Source organism: Mytilus edulis, chromosome 6 (genome assembly GCF_963676685.1).
Source record: "Mytilus edulis chromosome 6, xbMytEdul2.2, whole genome shotgun sequence".
In the NCBI taxonomy this organism is placed as follows: Eukaryota; Metazoa; Mollusca; class Bivalvia; order Mytilida; family Mytilidae; genus Mytilus; species Mytilus edulis.
Window position 1 is genome coordinate 51,783,868 of NC_092349.1, and position 18,295 is coordinate 51,802,162.

The 18,295-nt window shown below is 31.1% G+C and overlaps 2 protein-coding genes across 2 annotated transcripts in view; both read left to right on the top strand.

Moving 5' to 3' along the window:
• Positions 1–3,301, top strand: part of LOC139529141 (uncharacterized) — a 62,069-nt gene extending 58,768 nt beyond the window's left edge. The window contains exon 5 of the mRNA XM_071325461.1: positions 2,332–3,301. Coding sequence (XP_071181562.1) covers positions 2,332–2,508 — 177 coding nt within the window. The 3' untranslated portion in view covers positions 2,509–3,301. The remainder of the gene's footprint in view (positions 1–2,331) is intronic.
• Positions 3,302–16,670: 13,369 nt separating this feature from the next.
• The window catches only part of LOC139526471 (uncharacterized), a 40,282-nt gene continuing 38,657 nt past the window's right edge, over positions 16,671–18,295 (top strand). Inside the window, exon 1 of the mRNA XM_071321620.1 lies at positions 16,671–16,762. Coding sequence (XP_071177721.1) covers positions 16,752–16,762 — 11 coding nt within the window. The 5' untranslated portion in view covers positions 16,671–16,751. The remainder of the gene's footprint in view (positions 16,763–18,295) is intronic.

Below are 18,295 nucleotides of genomic sequence, written 5' to 3' on the forward strand. Positions count from 1 at the left end.
AAAGTGAATGGAAATCTATGAAATTTTAACACAAGGTTTATGACCACAAAAGAAAGGTTGGTATTGATTTTGGGAGTTTTGGTCCCAACATTTTAGGAATTAGGGGCCAAAAAGGGCCTAAATAAGCATTTTCTTGGTTTTCGCACTATAACTTTAGTTTAAGTGAATAGAAATCTATGAAATTTTGACACAAGGTTTATGACCACAAAAGGAAGGTTGGGATTGATTTTGGGGGTTTTGGTTCCAACAGTTTAGGAATTAAGGGCCAAAAAAGGGCCCAAATAAGCATTATTCTTGGTTTTCGCACAATAACTTTAGTATAAGTAAATAGAAATCTATGAAATTTTAGCACAAGGTTTATGACCACAAAAGGAAGGTTGGGATTGATTTTTGGAGTTGAGGTCACAACAGTTTATGAATTAAGGGCCAAAAAGGGGCCCAAATAAGCATTATTTTTGGTTTTTGCACCATAAAAGGAAGGTTGGGTTTGATTTTGGGAGTTTTGGTCCTAACAGTTTAGGAATAAGGGGCCCAAAGGGTCCAAAATTGAACTTTGTGTGATTTCATCAAAAATTGAATAATTGGGGTTCTTTGATATGCCGAATCTAACTATGTATGTAGATTCTTAATTTTTGGTCCCGTTTTCAAATTGGTCTACATTAAGGTCCAAAGGGTCCAAAATTAAACTTAGTTTGATTTTAACAAAAATTGAAACCTTGGGGTTCTTTGATATGCTGAATTTAAAAATGTACTTAGATTTTTAATTATTGGCCTAGTTTTCAAGTTGGTCCAAATGGGGGTCCAAAATTAAACTTTGTTTGATTTCATCAAAAATTGAATAAATGGGTTCTTTGATATGCCAAATCTAACTGTGTAAGTAGATTCTTAATTTTTGGTCCAGTTTTCAAATTGGTCTACATTAAGGTCCAAAGGGTCCAAAATTAAACTAAGTTTGATTTTAACAAAAATTAAATTCTTGGGCTTATTTGATATGCTTTATCTAAATATGTACTTTGATTTTTGATTATGGGCCCAGTTTTCAAGTTGGTCCAAATCAGGATTCCATATCAAGTATTGTGCAATAGCAATTAATTTTCAATTGCACAGTATTGCACAATAGCAAGAAATATCTAATTGCACAATATTGTGCAATAGCAATTAATTTTCAATTGAATTATCTTTCTTTGTATAGAATAGTAGTTGATAATATATGTTGGAAATTTGCCAGACATGACTATGATGTCATTTTCTATTTTTATTTGCCAATAACTTTATGTAAATAACTTCATTGGAATTTTGCCAATATAAAATGTTGCTGATGAAGCTTTTTTTCCTTATCTTATCTAAAATGTTTTTAGATAATGTATGTTGGAAATTTGCCAGACATGACTATGATGTCATTTTCTATTTTTATCTGCCAATAACTTTATGTAAATAACTTCATTGGAAATTTGCCAATATAAAATGTTGCTGATGAAGTTTTTTTTATTGTTTTATACAATAAACAATGTATATTCACTTTTACTACCAACCAATCTTTACCATTCAGTGATAACAAGCACTTTATTTTACATTTTAATATTTTATGATGTATTTAAAAGAGTAGTTATTGTTGCAAAACTCCATTAGAAATTTGAATTGATATCAGTTTTGGAAAAAGGGAAACGGGGATGTGAAAAAAGGGGGGGGGGGGTTTAAATTTTTCTCATTTCAGATTTCATAAATAAAAAGAAAATTTCTTCAAACATTTTTTTGAGAGGATTAATATTCAACAGCATAGTGAATTGCTCAAAGGCAAAAAAAACTTTTAAGTTCATTAGACCACATTCATTCTGTGTCAGAAACCTATGCTGTGTCAACTATTTAATTTTAGATTTAAATAAGAAGAAATCTTTAATTGATTTGTAAAATCTTGACATTTGTTTTGTGTAAAAAAAACCATGTAATGTCAAAAATTTGATCACAATCCAAATTCAGAGCTGTATCACGCTTGAATGTTTTGTCCATACTTGCCCCAACTGTTCAGGGTTCGACCTCTGCGGTCGTATAAAGCTGCGCCCTGCGGAGCACCTGGTTGGTTATTATCTTGAATATTATTATAGAGATAAACTGTAAACAGAAATAATGATTAGCAAAGTAGGATCTACAAATGAGTCAATATGACCAAAATTGTCAATTGACCCCTTCAGGAGTTATTGCCTTTTATAGTCAATTTAATGTTTAATAGCACATGCAACCACTAACATCTTTAATAGTCAAATAGTAACCTGTTATTTACATACATCTCAATGAAGTCTAGTATATTTTTAAAATTTGTTGTTTTATTTTCAGGTATTTGTTACTGTACTGGAAATTTCAAGACAACATTATATAAAATTAGCAGCAAATAAGGAACTGGAAGATGGAGATAAAGCTATTATATACTATTCTCGTCCATTTAATATTCTCAATGAAAGAGATAGAAATGTATTAATTGAAAGTTTTGTAAGACTAAACAATATGCAATGAACAGATTTTGGCAAGGGTCCAGTTATGAGTTCAGCATAGGCAAGAAAAATATATGGTTCTTCTGATTTTGTAATCATGGTATAATAGTACATGTATTTTTTATGCACCAATCAAACTGTGGTGTCTTCACATATACAGTTAGGAATGTTGACAAAATATTAAATATTTACAGAAGAATTTGTACTAAAAGAATTTTCAATTTTTTTACCAGAGCTAAAGCACTTTAATCAATAAAATTTCAACAAGTACAACCAAACTCATCTTATCTCATGTTTGTTTAAACGGAAAAACTTGTTATATCCATGAGGGAAACCAAACCCCCTTTTGATTCTAAAGATTTTTAAGTTTTTATTTCCAGACTTATGAACCCTTAAGGGCATAAGATACAGTTTTGATCCCCAGGTGATTTTTGGAGGAAAATTTGCATACATGCTATTTTTCACCTGGTCAATTCAAATATGTAATAAAAAATATACCTTCATCTGCTACTTTTAGAGATAAATGAGGTTGAAATTTTACACATTTACTCAAAATTTTGGTTTCTTGGAAGAGACGTACATAACTTTTTTGTTTTAAAAATTAAACAGAAGCAGATATTCGTAAAAATATGGAATATCTTCTCTATATAAATGTGCTCTAAATTTGTGTAACAATTCTATGGAAATAAATCATTTTTATTCAATGTTCATGATTTTAAAAAAAAATGGCATTTTTTGGTGTATATTTATCTAATTGAAAAAAAATCATCAGTGATTTGTTCATAAAAATTGGTACACACAATCTTCATACATAATCAAGCGAAATGTTTAAAAAAAAAGAGGGATCCATGAACTTGTTTTCAAGCCAAAATAGGAGACTTTATACAATTTAAGTAAGGTATATCAATATTGTGATTTCCTTATGACATAGTTGTAATGGATTATTTATTGAAAATTAACTGAACCTTCCTCAGTCTGTATGTTTGTGCATATGCTGTTTCTTTTTAAGTTCATGTAAATTTATTTAATAGAATCCTAGAAATGGCACATTTAACTCATTGTTAACTCATATGACAAAAGATACAGTGATATAGCCTTTTTGCGCTTAGCAACCTAAAGCAAAACCAACCAATCAATCAATCATATGATAAAGGCAATAATCAATCATATCTGTCATATCTTTGAAAGAATCACACCAACAAAAACAGTGTTTTTTTTTTGTAACAAAGGTAACTTTAAAAATTTGAATACTTAATGTACAAGACCAATGTTTGTTCCTGGTATGATGTACATGATGTATAAACATTTGTCATAAATAAATTGTAATATTTTTCTTATAATAGTTTTAGTATTTGTTGATACTTAACACAAGGATTCTCAGAGACCATTGTTACATTGTATTATATTAGTTAAATAATTATGTATATACAGTTTGCAATGAATTTGAATCATGGAAATACCTATATAAAATATTTTACATATGTTGTCCAAGCTGTTTAATATCTGAATATATATACAAATTGTACAGAATACTTTTTAATTTGTTGATTTTACAATCTGTTTTACTTGGTAAGTATAGTTGCTATTTATGCAATTGTTTTTGTTTATAAACCTGCTTCTTGCTATATTAACATAGCTGCAAATTCTTTTATTTATACAATTGGTTCTGTTCTTTACACATCAATTTATAGACACTTTCATTTTTTGAAATACAGCATTGCTTTTTAGCTCACCTGGCCAATAGGGCCAAGTGAGCTTTTCTCATATTTTACCAAACTTGGCTACAATCATTATTAGGGTATCTAGTTTTAAAAATGTGTCCGGCAATCCGGCCAACCAACCAAGATGGCTGCCATAGCTACAAATAGAACATAGGGTTAAAATGTGCATTTGTAGATTTTGGCTTATAACTCTAAAAGCAAAGCATTTACAGCAAATCTGACATGGGGTAAAATTGCTGATCAAGATATATCTGCTCTGAAATTTTCAGATGGATCAGACAACCTGTTGTTAGGTTGCTGCCCCAGAATTTGTAATTTTGCCCTATATAGTCATTTCTAAAATTTGGTAAATTTTTGTAAATTTTTGCAAAATATTTTCAACTCACTTCTGGGCCAAGTTCATTAGAGTGGGGTGCGCATATTCGCCGCGGACACAATTTCGCCGTTTTATAATTTTGAGTTGTAAATACATCAAAAGATGGCTGAAATGGAAGACATATGCCGGTAACTAAGATTTTTATAACAAATATGATTTTATTTTAAACTACGACAAAATTGCGGCACTTACCGCAAAGGACCGAAAAACGGATAACGATTTAAGGCCAATTTTCTGAATGAATAACACGATTTCAAAGAAGTATTTCTTAGTAAATTTTTGACTGATTGTCCTAAATTTCAGTTCTGTACACCTTTGAAATGTCTGCTATTGCCATCTATAATGAAATTGATTTGAAAAATATTGTTTAAAGCTGCAGTTATTTGGGTTTAAATAGATGTATAAAAACGGCGAATATGTGTCCCCCATTGACAAAACATCAGGCAATTTCAAACACCCTTTAATCTAACTTTTCAGATGATTATTTTCAAACAAACACGTTTTCAAGCTTAAGAATATTTTGCATTTGAAGTTATCTTCATAAAAAAATATCAGTATACTTCAAAAACATATAGACCTGAACATAAACTGTGGAAAACATGGAAAGATATGGCGAAAATGAGCACCCCACTCTATAGGTAGAGATAATTGTAAGCAACAAGATTGTTCAGTAAAGTAATATCTAAAAACACATCACCAACACCAAAACACAATTTTGTCATGAATCCTTCTGTGTCCTTTGCTTATTATGCACATAGACCAAGGTGAGAGACACTGGCTCTTGAGAGCCTCTAGTTTGTCAAACCTTCCACTTTAGAAGAAAAGGCGAGGTGTAGCGATCCTACATTCTGTCATCGGCGGAGTTCACAAATATTCACTCTGTGGTTAAAGTTTTTGAAATTTTAATAACTTTCTTTAACTATTCTGGATTTCTACCAAACTTAGACAGAAGCTTGTTTATAATCATTAGATAATATCCAGAAGTAAATTTTGAATAAAAAAATCCATTTTTCCTGATTATACTTATAAATGGACTTAGTTTTTCTGCCAGGATACAATACATTCACTCACTGGATAAAGTTTTTTTAAATTTTAATAACTTTATTATACTATCCTGGATTTGTACCAAACTTGGACAGAAGCTTGTTATGATTATCAGATAGTGTCCAGCAGTACATTTTGTAAAAAAAATCTATTTTTTTCTGTATTTTACTTATAAATAGACTTAGTTTTTCTGCCAGGATACAATACATTCACTGTGGTTAAAGTTTTTAAAATTTTGATAAACTTTTTATACTATCCTGGACTAGTACCAAACTTGGACTGAAGCCTGTTTGTGAATAAAATCTATTATCTAGAGGGAAATTTTGTTAAAATTTTGTACCTGTTTATCTGTATTTTACTTATAAATGACCTTAGTTCTTCCCGTTAATATTACATACAGTCTGCAGTTAAAGTTTTTAAAACATTTATTAGATTCATAAACTTTACTGGATTTTTACCAAACTTGGACAGAAGCTTCTTACAATCAAATGATAGTACTGAGAGGAATATTTTTATTGTTTTTTTTCCCTCAATTTTGTTGAGCCTGCGATTAACAGCAAAAGTAGACGAGACACTGTGGTTCCACAGAACCCTTACAAATTTTTATAAAATAAAATGAAAAATGTGTTTATTCATATTGATTCTCATAGATGCTATGAACTGTCATTTAGACATTTTAAGTGGTATTTCTTATGAAATATAGAATTAAACATTGGTTAAATAAATATTCAAGATTGATTGTAAATGACATGTACATGACATATATAGACACAATAATTTATTCCTTTATATGCCAGGGTGGACACCTTTTAGTCTCCTACCAACAAAGTCAAAGGGGACTTTAGGTTTGCACTCCATCCATCAGTCTGGCAAATAAAAAAAAAATGAATTAAGTTATTGTGTTTTTTGCATGGAAATTTAAAACACTGGTTTAGTACATTGTGTTTTATTACAATGCTCTGGGGAAACTACAATCCTCATAATACTATAATATTTCACCTTCTTTGGCTTCAAAATTGAAAGCTACAAGGTGAATATTTGTTTTGTGATTAATTTTTTATAACAATTGCATCATCAATTTTCTTTAAATTTTTTTTATTATGTTTTGAATTTGTATAGATGCTTAGCTATTGCTTAGTGCATTTTCACATACCTAGTTATGTTTCTGTGAAATTATTTTAATATTTTAACATTATATTATTTAATTCTTTGTTAATGACTATTGAAGCTGCTTATTTTTGTTAAATGCATATTTACTGGTATATAGGGGACTAATTTGTTTATTCAAAATAAATTGAATCATTGTTTGCCTGTTTTATGACTATTTTAACATATACAAATGATTAGCTTTGTTGAATGCATAAAGTTTGGTACTGTTGAATACTATATATATCTGATTTTTAAAACTTCTAATCTAGTACTTTATACATTTTTTCACAGATAAATTTTCTATTAAAAAATTCAAAAAACAATTGACAGTTGGAAAATCTTCTATCTAGCACATATTGTTAATACTGCAAAATTAAGAAGTCCTAGGCTTGTATGGTTTTTAGTCCCCTACAGATGAAGTCAAAGGAGACTTAAGTTTGCCCTCTGCCAGTCCATCAAATCAGTTTTTCACACTTTTTTTGTGCTTGAAGATTTGGTATATTGTTTTATCATGACCAAGTCACAGATCAAGTTTGAATTTTGTTCTTCTCTGATGATTTTAAGCAGAATTAGGGTCCTTGGACTTGGAAAGTCACATGTCCAATGACTTTGACCTCATTTTCATGGTTCAGTGACTACTTGAAAAAAAAAGTTAAGATTTTTTTGTTATGTTAAATTATAAGTAATAGGATAACTATATTTGGTATGTGTGATCTTGCAAGGTCCTCATGCCAGTCAGACAGTTTTCACTTGACCTTGACCTCATTTCATGGATCAGTGAACAAGGTTAGGATTTGGTGGTCAAGTCCTTATCTCAGATACTATGAGCAATAGGTCTAGCATATTCGGTCTAAGAAGGACTGTAAGGTTTACTGGCAGGTGTCATCTGACCTTGACCTAATTTTCATGGTTCAGTTGTTATAGTTATGTTTTTGTACAACTGCAAAAATTGAAAAAATTTTGGTCGTATATTGGTATCACGTTGGCGTCGTCGTCTGCGTTGGCGTCGTCGTCTGCGTTGGCGTCGTCGTCTGCGTTGTCGTCTTCGTCCGAATACTTTTAGTTTTTGCACTCTAACTTTAGTAAAAGTGAATAGAAATCTATGAAATTTTAACACAAGGTTTATGACCACAAAAGGAAGGTTGGGATTGATTTTGGGAGTTTTGGTCCCAACATTTTAGGAATTAAGGGCCAAAAAAGGCCCAATTCAGCATTTTCTTGGTTTTCGCACTATAACTTTAGTTTAAGTAAATAGAAATCTATGAAATTTTGACACAAGGTTTATGACTACAAAAGGAAGGTTTGGATTGATTTTGGGAGTTATGGTTCCAACAGTTTATGAATTAGGGGCCAAAAAAGGACCCAAATAAGCATTATTCTTGGTTTTTGCACAACAACTTTAATATAAGTAAATAGAAATCAATGAAATTTAAACACAAGGTTTATGACCACAAAAGGAAGGTTGGGATTGATTTTGGAAGTTTTGGTCCCAACAGTTTTGGAATTGGGGGCCAAAAAGGGGCCCAAATAAGCATTATTCTTGGTTTTCACACCATAACTTTAGTATAAGTAAATAGAAATCTATGAAATTTAAACACAAGGTTTATGACCATAAAAGGAAGGTTGGATTTGATTTTGGGAGAGTTTAGGAATAAGGGGCCCAAAGGGTCCAAAATTGAACTTTGTTTGATTTCATCAAAAATTGAATAATTAGGTTTCTTTGATATGCCGAATCTAACTGTGTATGTAGATTCTTAATTTTTGGTCCCGTTTTCAAATTGGTCTACATTAAAGTCATATGAAACCTCAAATTAAAAAAAAAAATATGCATATGTTTTTTAAAACTAAATGGAGTTTTCATTATACAACTTATGAACATATACTTTTTTCTGAGGAAAATTCTTTGATTTGTCAACATTTAGAAGAAGTTTACTTATTTTTAATTGCTTGCTCCCAGGAAGCAATTCACCGACATATTTTCCGTATGCATAGTGACCTAAGCGTGACCCTCCTCGTAAAAATCCGGTGATAGCAATACGCATGAATCTGTCGAAAGATACCAAAAGGACAATCAAACTCATAAATCGAAAATAAACTGACAATGCCATGGCTAAAAATAAAAAAAGACAAACAGACACACAATAGTACACATGACACAACATAGAAAACTAAAAAACAAGCAACACGAACCCCACCAAAAACTAGGTGTGATCTCACATTACTAATCTTCTAAGTGAAACCATCCTGAATTATGGTAACCCTCATAGGTAACATCTACCAGAGATCTGTATTACATAAGGTGGACTACACCATCATAAGTAACATCCACAAGAAATCTGTATAACATAAGGTGCATTACACCTTCATATGTTACATCCACACATATTTTTAGATATTGGAAAGTTATTAGAATTTCTTTGTGAACAGTGATACTTAGATGTTAACAGAAATACTTTGTGGTGAAGGAAATATACACAAACTTTGTAAGCAACTGGGATTCTAAGTATTATCATCACAACTTTGGACAGCCTTTGTTTTCTTGAGATACACATCAACACTACTTCAAGACTGGAAGTGCAAAAACTATTCTACCTACATACACCCAGATATGATAAATGTTAATGTATTGCCATAAATAGTTTGGAAGGCTTTATCTACATGAGGTTCATATTATTTGAACCTAAAGTCCAAATTGTCTCGAACTTTATCTTAGATGGTATATATTACAGCTAGGACCTTGGTACTCGTTTAATACATATATACATGTACATCTAAATTAAGCCAAGAACAAATATTTTTTGAAAAGATTTGGTTATTGAAATAGATGAAATAGTTGATATAATTAAAACTTTAAATCCTAATAAGGCATCTGGTCCAGATGTCATAAGCCATAAAATGCTGAAAATGTGTCCTGAAAAAATAGCAATTCCCTTAAAAATAATATTTAATAAATCCCTACAACAATGCAAATTTCCCACCAGCTGGAAGATTGCTAATGTAATAGCATTTTTTAAAAAGGGAGATAGTTCGTTACCATCTAACTATAGGCCAATATCGCTTATAAGTTGTGTAGGGAAAATAATGGAGCGAGTTGTTTATAAACATGTCTTCAATCACCTACATAGAAATAAGTTAATATATGAATACCAGTCTGGTTTTCTGCCAAAATATTCGACAGTTCATCAGCTTTTAGAAATTTATAATTCTATATTAAATTCATTAGAAAATAAAGAAATTAGCTGTTTTGATTTTTGTGACTTTTCTAGAGCATTCGATAAAGTTTGGCATAAAGGATTGCTACATAAAATGAAGTCATACGGTGTTGACGGAAATTTATTAAATTGGTTTCAAAGTTACCTAAACAACAGACAACAGCGAGTTGTTATTAAACAATCTTCCTCTGAACTTTACAGTATTTCAGCTGGTGTACCACAGGGTTCTATTTTGGGACCGCTGTTATTTATTATCTATATTAATGATATTGCTGAACACTTGATTTCTTTAAGTAGATTATTTGCAGATGATACATCTCTGGGCTACTCTAGTCGTGACACGAAACAAATACAATCAGTGATCAGTCATGAACTGATCATGAGTGAGCTCAGCGATTGGTCTAAGAAATGGCTGATGTCCTTTAACTCAGCAAAAACAGAAATAATGTTGTTTTCATACATTGAAACTCCAGAAATGAATTTCACTTTCAATGGTAAGAGGATTGAAGTTACAGACTTCCACAAACACTTTGGTGTTACATTTAGTAAAGATGCTAAATGGAACACCCATGTGGAAAATATCATAAAAAATGTATCTAAACATTTAAATGTTCTTAGAAAATTAAAGTACATGCAGGATAAGTAGGAGCAACTTAGAAAAGATTTACTTGACTTTTATTAGACTGCGTCTCGAATATGCATGTGAAGTTTGGGATAATATGGGTGTTGGTTATTGTTAAAAATTAGAACAGCTGCAGCTTGAGGCAGCCATAATTGTAACAGGTCTTCCTATTTTTACAAGTAATAGAATTATTTATGATGAGATTGGTTGGGAAACTCTAGCTGAACGAAGAGAAAGAAGGAAGTTACAATTATTCTATAATATTCAACATAATAATGCACCAGCCTATCTTTGCAATTCAATTCCACCAACAATCCAAAGTACAGCTGTTTATCCATTACGTAATGGGAATGATATAATATACCCTTTTTGTAGCCTTTCATTAACCCAAGAGTCCTTCATACCTTCAACAATACGACGGTGGAATAACCTTAGTGTGGTGACACGCAACATTGACTCCTTAGGTAAATTTAAAACCGAACTAAAAAATCTTAAATTAAATTCAAAAGCCCAAGTACCAAAACATTATGACTTTGGCAATCGTAAACTCAATATTATATTGACACAACTTAGGTGCTCAGCTTCTTTTTTGAACTATGATCTTTACAGAGTCAACATTATTTCAGATCCGTCTTGTAGTTGTGGTGCTAAGTTCGAAGATTCACATTCATGTCCAGTGCAGGATGTTTATTCAATATTGTCGACATCGCGATATCTACAATGTTAACACGATATCGTGTCAACATTGTTTACATTGTTTGAACCCTTATATAATGTTTACATCGTTGACATCGCGATGTATACAATGTTAAAACGATGTTGTGTCAACATCGTTTACATTGTTTGAACTCTTATATATTGTTAACATCGTTGACATCGTTAACATCGCGATGTTTACAATGTTAACACGATGTCGTGTCAACATCGTTGACATTGTTTGAACTCTTATATATTGTTTACATCGTTGACATCGTTAACATTGCGATGTAAACAATGTAAAAAAAAAAGTTAAGTTAGGAACCACTGAATCAGAATATAAAACTGTAACCTTTGGAGTTCCTCAAGGTTCTATACTTGGACCTTTATTGTTCCTAATTTATATAAATGACTTACCATTAACCTTAGAATATACAGAATCTGATCTATATGCTGATGATACAACTTTACATTTATCATCTAAATCTATTGTAAATTTAACTATATGTTTGAATAAAGACTTAAACAATGTTATTTAAAAATGGTGTAAAGAAAATGATATGAAGATAAATAGCAAGAAATCAAAATGTATGCTTGTTGGATCAGACAGAAAACTGGTAAACTGTAATGAATGTTTATGTGTTTTATCACAAGATAATATCGCTTTAGATAATGTTGAAGTTGAAAAACTTCTCGGAATTTACTGTACAACAGTAGTCAATAATGGGTAATATATAGCTATTGTAAAAAAGAATAAGACCCTTTAATGGTAAATAACGTTTCAACCTTTTTAACAAATATATTCTGGTTGAAATAGTTTCGCATATTTTATTAATTTACTATTCAATATTTAAGCTGCTATATTTAACTGCATTATGTATTTTATTATGTATGTATTTTTATTCTTTTTTTTCTGTTTTCTATTTGTATTAATAGTTTTTGAAGGCCTCATGGAAGATTAACATGTAATTGTTAAATGTGTTACCTTCGTTAAATAAAGAATTTTATTATTATTATTATTATTATTATTATTATTATTATTATTATTATTATTATTATTATTATTATTATTATTATTATTATTATTATTATTATGTCTCCCTTGTTGCATATATTTCGTTATTGTATTAAGTATGTGAGACCCGCACGGGGGGGGGGGGGGGGGGGATAACTTCCTGTTATTGGGTATACGGGGATGTACCAAAAATATGGGTCATAATTTTGCGAGATTTCATATAAAAATGACCCTCCTTTTTAATGACATCCTATATTAAAATGCATTTATGTTTGATAACTGTGTTTATCACTATGTTTAGTACAAAATACAGTAATTTTGTATATATCTAATAAAGATTTTTGTCCAGTTTGTATCACCTACCCTGTATCGCATACCCCGTATCGCATGGCTAAACCCGTATCGCACACCCCGTATCGCATAGCAAAACCCGTATCGCCATACCTGGCATGACGTCACAATTCGAATGACGTCAACGTTTGACCTATGACGTTCAGTTGCTGTATTTCCTGGCATAGGAAAAAAAGAGTTTTCACAAAAAAAAAAATTCTATCATTTCAACTAAAATCGGTATTTTTTCCAAAAATTAATACCAATGGTCTTTAACATATATTGAGAATGTAATAAGATTATAGGGGGCATTACGATGTGGATATTAAGCAAACAAGCATGTCTATAAAAAAAAAAACCCAAGTCAGCTGGAAAAATACAGGAAAATCATAATAGAATTGAGAATGGTAATGTGGAATGTGTCAAAGAGACAACAACCCAACCATAGAGCAGACAATAGCTGATGTCCACCAATGCTAGCTTATAATTTCAGACGATTTAAAAAAAATGGATATCCCATAAATTTGATTCTATTAATATATATATGATAAACAGAATAATACATGGCAAAATCCGTATCGCATGCTGTATCACCACTCGACCAATAGCATCCCTCGGGACCTTCGGCCCTCGGGACTGATATTGGTTTCTCGTTGTGATACAGCATGCGATACGGATTTTGCCATGTATTATTCTATATATTGATTTGGGGTATGATCTACATATCATATATAAATACGCTATTGAGAATCTTACATTATTAATGGTCAATTATTATATTAAAACTTAAGGGTAGCTGGTATATTTATGAATTATGAGTGATGATGAGTTAGTGCTTATATAAGCATGGGTCATATTTTAAATGTTGTATATAAGTATAGGTCATTCTTTCTTAAAAATATTTATATAACTATGGGTACTGAATTTCAGTGAATGTTATATTAAAATGGGTACGTTTTTTTAGGCAAAAATGGCACACCCCAACCAAAAAAATATCGAAGTTATCCCCCCCCCCCCCCGTGGGGACCCGGCTCACAACTTTTTAAAAATCCTTAATCTGCATCGGATGATGATTCAGCATGCCATACAGAACAAAACAGAACAGAACAGAACATATTTTATTTCCAATTAAGGGCCCACAAGGGGCATACAGAGCATACATGAATAAGGCAAAAGAATATTGATTTGCATAGATACATAGATACAAACAATTTTTTACATACAGTTACAATACAATTACTAACTCATATTCACTTTAATAAATTTACCAACAGCATTAAGGACCTGGTTGTCTTCACAGTTTAATAAATAAATAAATTTATGCTGATTATCAAGTATAGAAAAATTTGGAATTCTTTGGCAAACAAAGTTAAAGAGAACATCTCTATCTGATTTAAAATTTTCAGTTAGTTAAAAAATGGATTTCATCTTCAACACAGCCAGAGGAGCATTTTTTTGCAAATTCTTTCATTTCGTGGAATATTTGAAAAACGACCAACTTCAATTTGAAGCTTATGAGCAGATATACGTAATTTGCATATAGATCTTCTAAAATCAAAGTTCTTAATTAGAGAAAGATAATTTTCATAACCAAAATTCTGCTTAAATTTCACATAATTAAACAGTTTTCCATCAGAAGCTTTATTTTGGCTAGCATACCAATTGCTAATATATTTAGTGTGAATTAATTTACTACATATGATCAAAAATTTATATTGTCCAAAATGTTTTACTTCTTGTTTAATTTCAAAAACTTCTAATACTTTTTTAACAAATGAGAACCAAGAAGTTATGTTAGTTTTGTGAAGCTCTTGGCTGCATTTATAAGCATCTTTCAATAGACTGAATTCAGTTGTAAGATTTTCAAATCTATACCAGTATTTTACAATTGACTTTACAATATCATAATGTAAGGGGAAACGTCCCAGTTCTGATAATACAGCAAAATTGACACTCCTTTTGTGTACACCAAGTATAAATTTAGAAAATTTAAGATGGAGATTCTCACACTTAAGATTTTTAAAAATATTTCCAAGATTAAATAAGGAAGACTGTAATTTATTACAAGAGACATTATAACCTCCCCATACCTCTGAATTATATAACAGAATGGGTTTTAGGGTATGATCAAAAATATGAACACAAGATTTTATTCAAGGAGATAAATTGATAAAATCCTTTCTAAGTTTATAGTAGGCCTTAAGAGCCTTATTATAAAGTTCAGTTTTAGCTAGATGAAAACTTCCAGACGCAGTAAAGTGAACACCTAAATATTTGTAATGAGCGACACAGTCAATCAAATTATTCTGCAGTCGAAAATTCGCCTGAATTTTCCTTCCAGCCTTATTAAAAATTATGACTTTAGTCTTTCTAATATTAACTTTCAGGCACCAGTCAGCACAATATTTTTCTAACTGATCAAGTCTACTTTGAAGCCCTGTGGCTGATGTTGACATAATCACAATATCATTCGCATACATCAAACAATTTAATTTCTCTGAGTGCAGGGAAACTGCATCCAGACAGAAGTCAAGATAAGAATGGAAGTCATTTATAAAAATTTTAAATAATGAAGGACTCAAGTTGTCTCCTTGTCGTACACCTAATTTAATGCTAAAAGGGTCAGTGAGAGAAGCTCTAACTCTTACACATGCTTTACTATTATTATACATATCTGATATAATATTATAAAATAAAGTACCAACTTTCATATTAATAAGCTTCAGTTTAAGACCTATATGAATTACACTGTCGAATGCTTTGTGAAAGTCTACAAAACAAGTATATAGTCTACCCTCTTTACTGTGACAGTATTTGTCTATCAGTGTTTTCAAAATAAATATATGATCTGAAGTTCTGGCATATTTTGTAAAGCCAATCTGAGAATTATGAATTAAGTTGTTTTGGTACAAAAATTTGTCAAGTCTTGTATTCAAAATATTGTTAAAAAGTTTACCAATGGTACTAGTAATTGTTATAGGCTACCTCTATAGTTAGATGGATCACAAGGATCATCTGATTTAAAAATTGGCAAAATAAAACCATCAGCCCAAATCTTTGGGTACACACTATTCTTGAGGCACAAATTAAATAATATATATAAGCAACCTATCAAATATGACTGACTATATTTTAGGCAGCAACCATTTGATTTTCGGGGGGGGCTATGGTTTTTTTTTCTGGACAAATTTTTTTTTCTTCAAACCAATCTATTTTTTTCGCAACAAGTCGAAAACAATTTTTTTCTTTCAATTTTAGCATAACATATAGTGGCAGCTGAGGGTGAAACATACAATTTTTTTTTCTCAGAATCAAAAACAAATTATTTTTTTCTCCAAAAACTGGAAACAAACTTTTTTTCAAAAAAAAAAACATAGCCCCCCCCCCCCCCCCCCCCCCCCGAAAATCAAATGGTTGCTGCCTTAATATTTCATTTGAAATCAAATCAGGTCCACAGGCCTTGCCTGATTTTAAGCTCGCAATAGCATCTGAAATTTCTTTTTTACTAATATCATTATCTAAATCATTAAAAACTAAAAAAAAATCTTTGTCATTCAGGATCATTTCCAACTGGTTAAGTCGTGAATAAAATGTGCTATCAATTGCAGAGTGAAGATTACGAAAGTGATTGGCCCATGTATCAGAATCAATTTGTGAAGAGCAGTTTTCTTTTTTGCTATCCTGAATGTCATTTATTAATTTCCAATACTGCTTAGGGGTTTCAACTCTAAGAGTATCATGTTTTTGTAGCATGGAATTGATAAATTGCTTATACAAAAATACAAAAAGAGAAAAAAATGAGGGATCGAAACGAGAAGACAACAAAGTCAGGTAAACTTGTACGCATGGCTAGCTCGAATTTTTTGTATGCTGCATTGTAATACACAAGTGTGTATTTATTAACAGATTAAACGTAATATTCGGGTTTAGTCGCACACCAGTCGTGTCCAATCCGGATATCAAAACCGATTCCGATATGCATTTCATTGTATAATCGATACGTCAGCAAAACCAGTGTACACATATTTAATGGATTTGTCATAAGGCGCTAACAACAAAACGCAACGATAAGAATAGGAAACACAACCATAAAAATAATTATGGAGGAATGGTGAGACAGTGGCGGACCTACCTCGGGGGGAGGGGGGGGGGGAGGGGGGCGTGGATGGGGTGTCAACATATATTTGTTCCACCTAACACTAACAGAAGTTCCAATGGTAACTTTGTTATAAACATTGTCATAAATTATATCTATAATTCCTGTTGGTACAAATATTCTATACCATTTATTCCGTTGGGAACATTTACTGTAATATTTATCCCTGTGGAAATAATATTCCAGAACATTTTTTCCTTTTGGAACTTATATTGTATTATGAAGGAAATTCTATTCCGTGACAGGGGTACCCTACACTTTATTTAGAAACAACAATTATTATTTTTTAACAATACACTATCCATTTTGAAACAGTTTAATATTCATTCAACACCAACAAAACATTGTCTCACTGTATTTTGAGACAATGAGACAATGACAACACCTATACTTATAGGAAAACACTTGCCAAAACTTGATTTATACAAATATATTCATGATATTAAACACAAAACAAATAAAAAATTTCGCACGAACATGTAAGGTATGAACGGACTTTGGGTGCCAACGTGTAGGGTGCGAAAGTGAAAGGGGGCAAAGGACCAGGAAATCCAGTTAAGTTATGAATTTTCTAAATCATACAATGCAATTGAATTCTTTTTATGTAGGGCATGCTATGCCTTAAATCCTCTCCAGATGCACAGGTTTGGAGTAAATTTTGAGGTTAAAATACGGCCATTTTAGCCATAGGGTCCACATGAACCTTAAAAAGTCTTATAGTTATACATTCAAATTAGTCTATTGAAATGAATGCATGATGATAAGTGTAGAGATCCTTATTCTTTTGTTACAATATACCATCAAGGTACTGATGTTTACTTTCCGGCTTATGCCTGGTAAATATTTCAAAATAAATAATATGGAGAAATTTTTATCAAAAGACAAAACATAGATTAACAGAGATGAGATAACTATCCATTTTGTATTAAGGTGGTACCTAACACTATAGGGAGATAACTCTGTAAAATCAGCTAAACGTTTTATTTATGTTGTGTTAAGGAAATATTAAGCTTTTCAAAAATCAAAATAAGTTTTTGTCAAACTGCTATATAACCAGTGTAATTTTTCTGATAAAACGGTTGGTTGAAATTTTTATATTTTTGTCAAAGGGTCAAAGTAAATACTTTGTCAAAATTTTAAGAAAATTAAACGAGCCAAATTAATTTTTGTAAAAGTGTTAAATAATAATAACTTTAAACAATGCAGTGTTTGTTTGATTCCACATGCCTGGATGCGTAGAAATTTGCCTTTGTAGGCTACACTTAACCGCACCCCGTTTTATAATATATGCCATCAGAACAGGAATAAATGTGAAATAAACATGGAATTTATTGCGGTCAGTGAATAAATTGATTACTCACAGATATTTTAAGATTTAAAATGTATTAACGTTGACTGTGTATCAAAAGTGCAATACCAATTTTTTATAAAAAAAGAGGATATGGTATGATTGCCAATGAGACAACTCTCCACAAGAGACCAAATGAC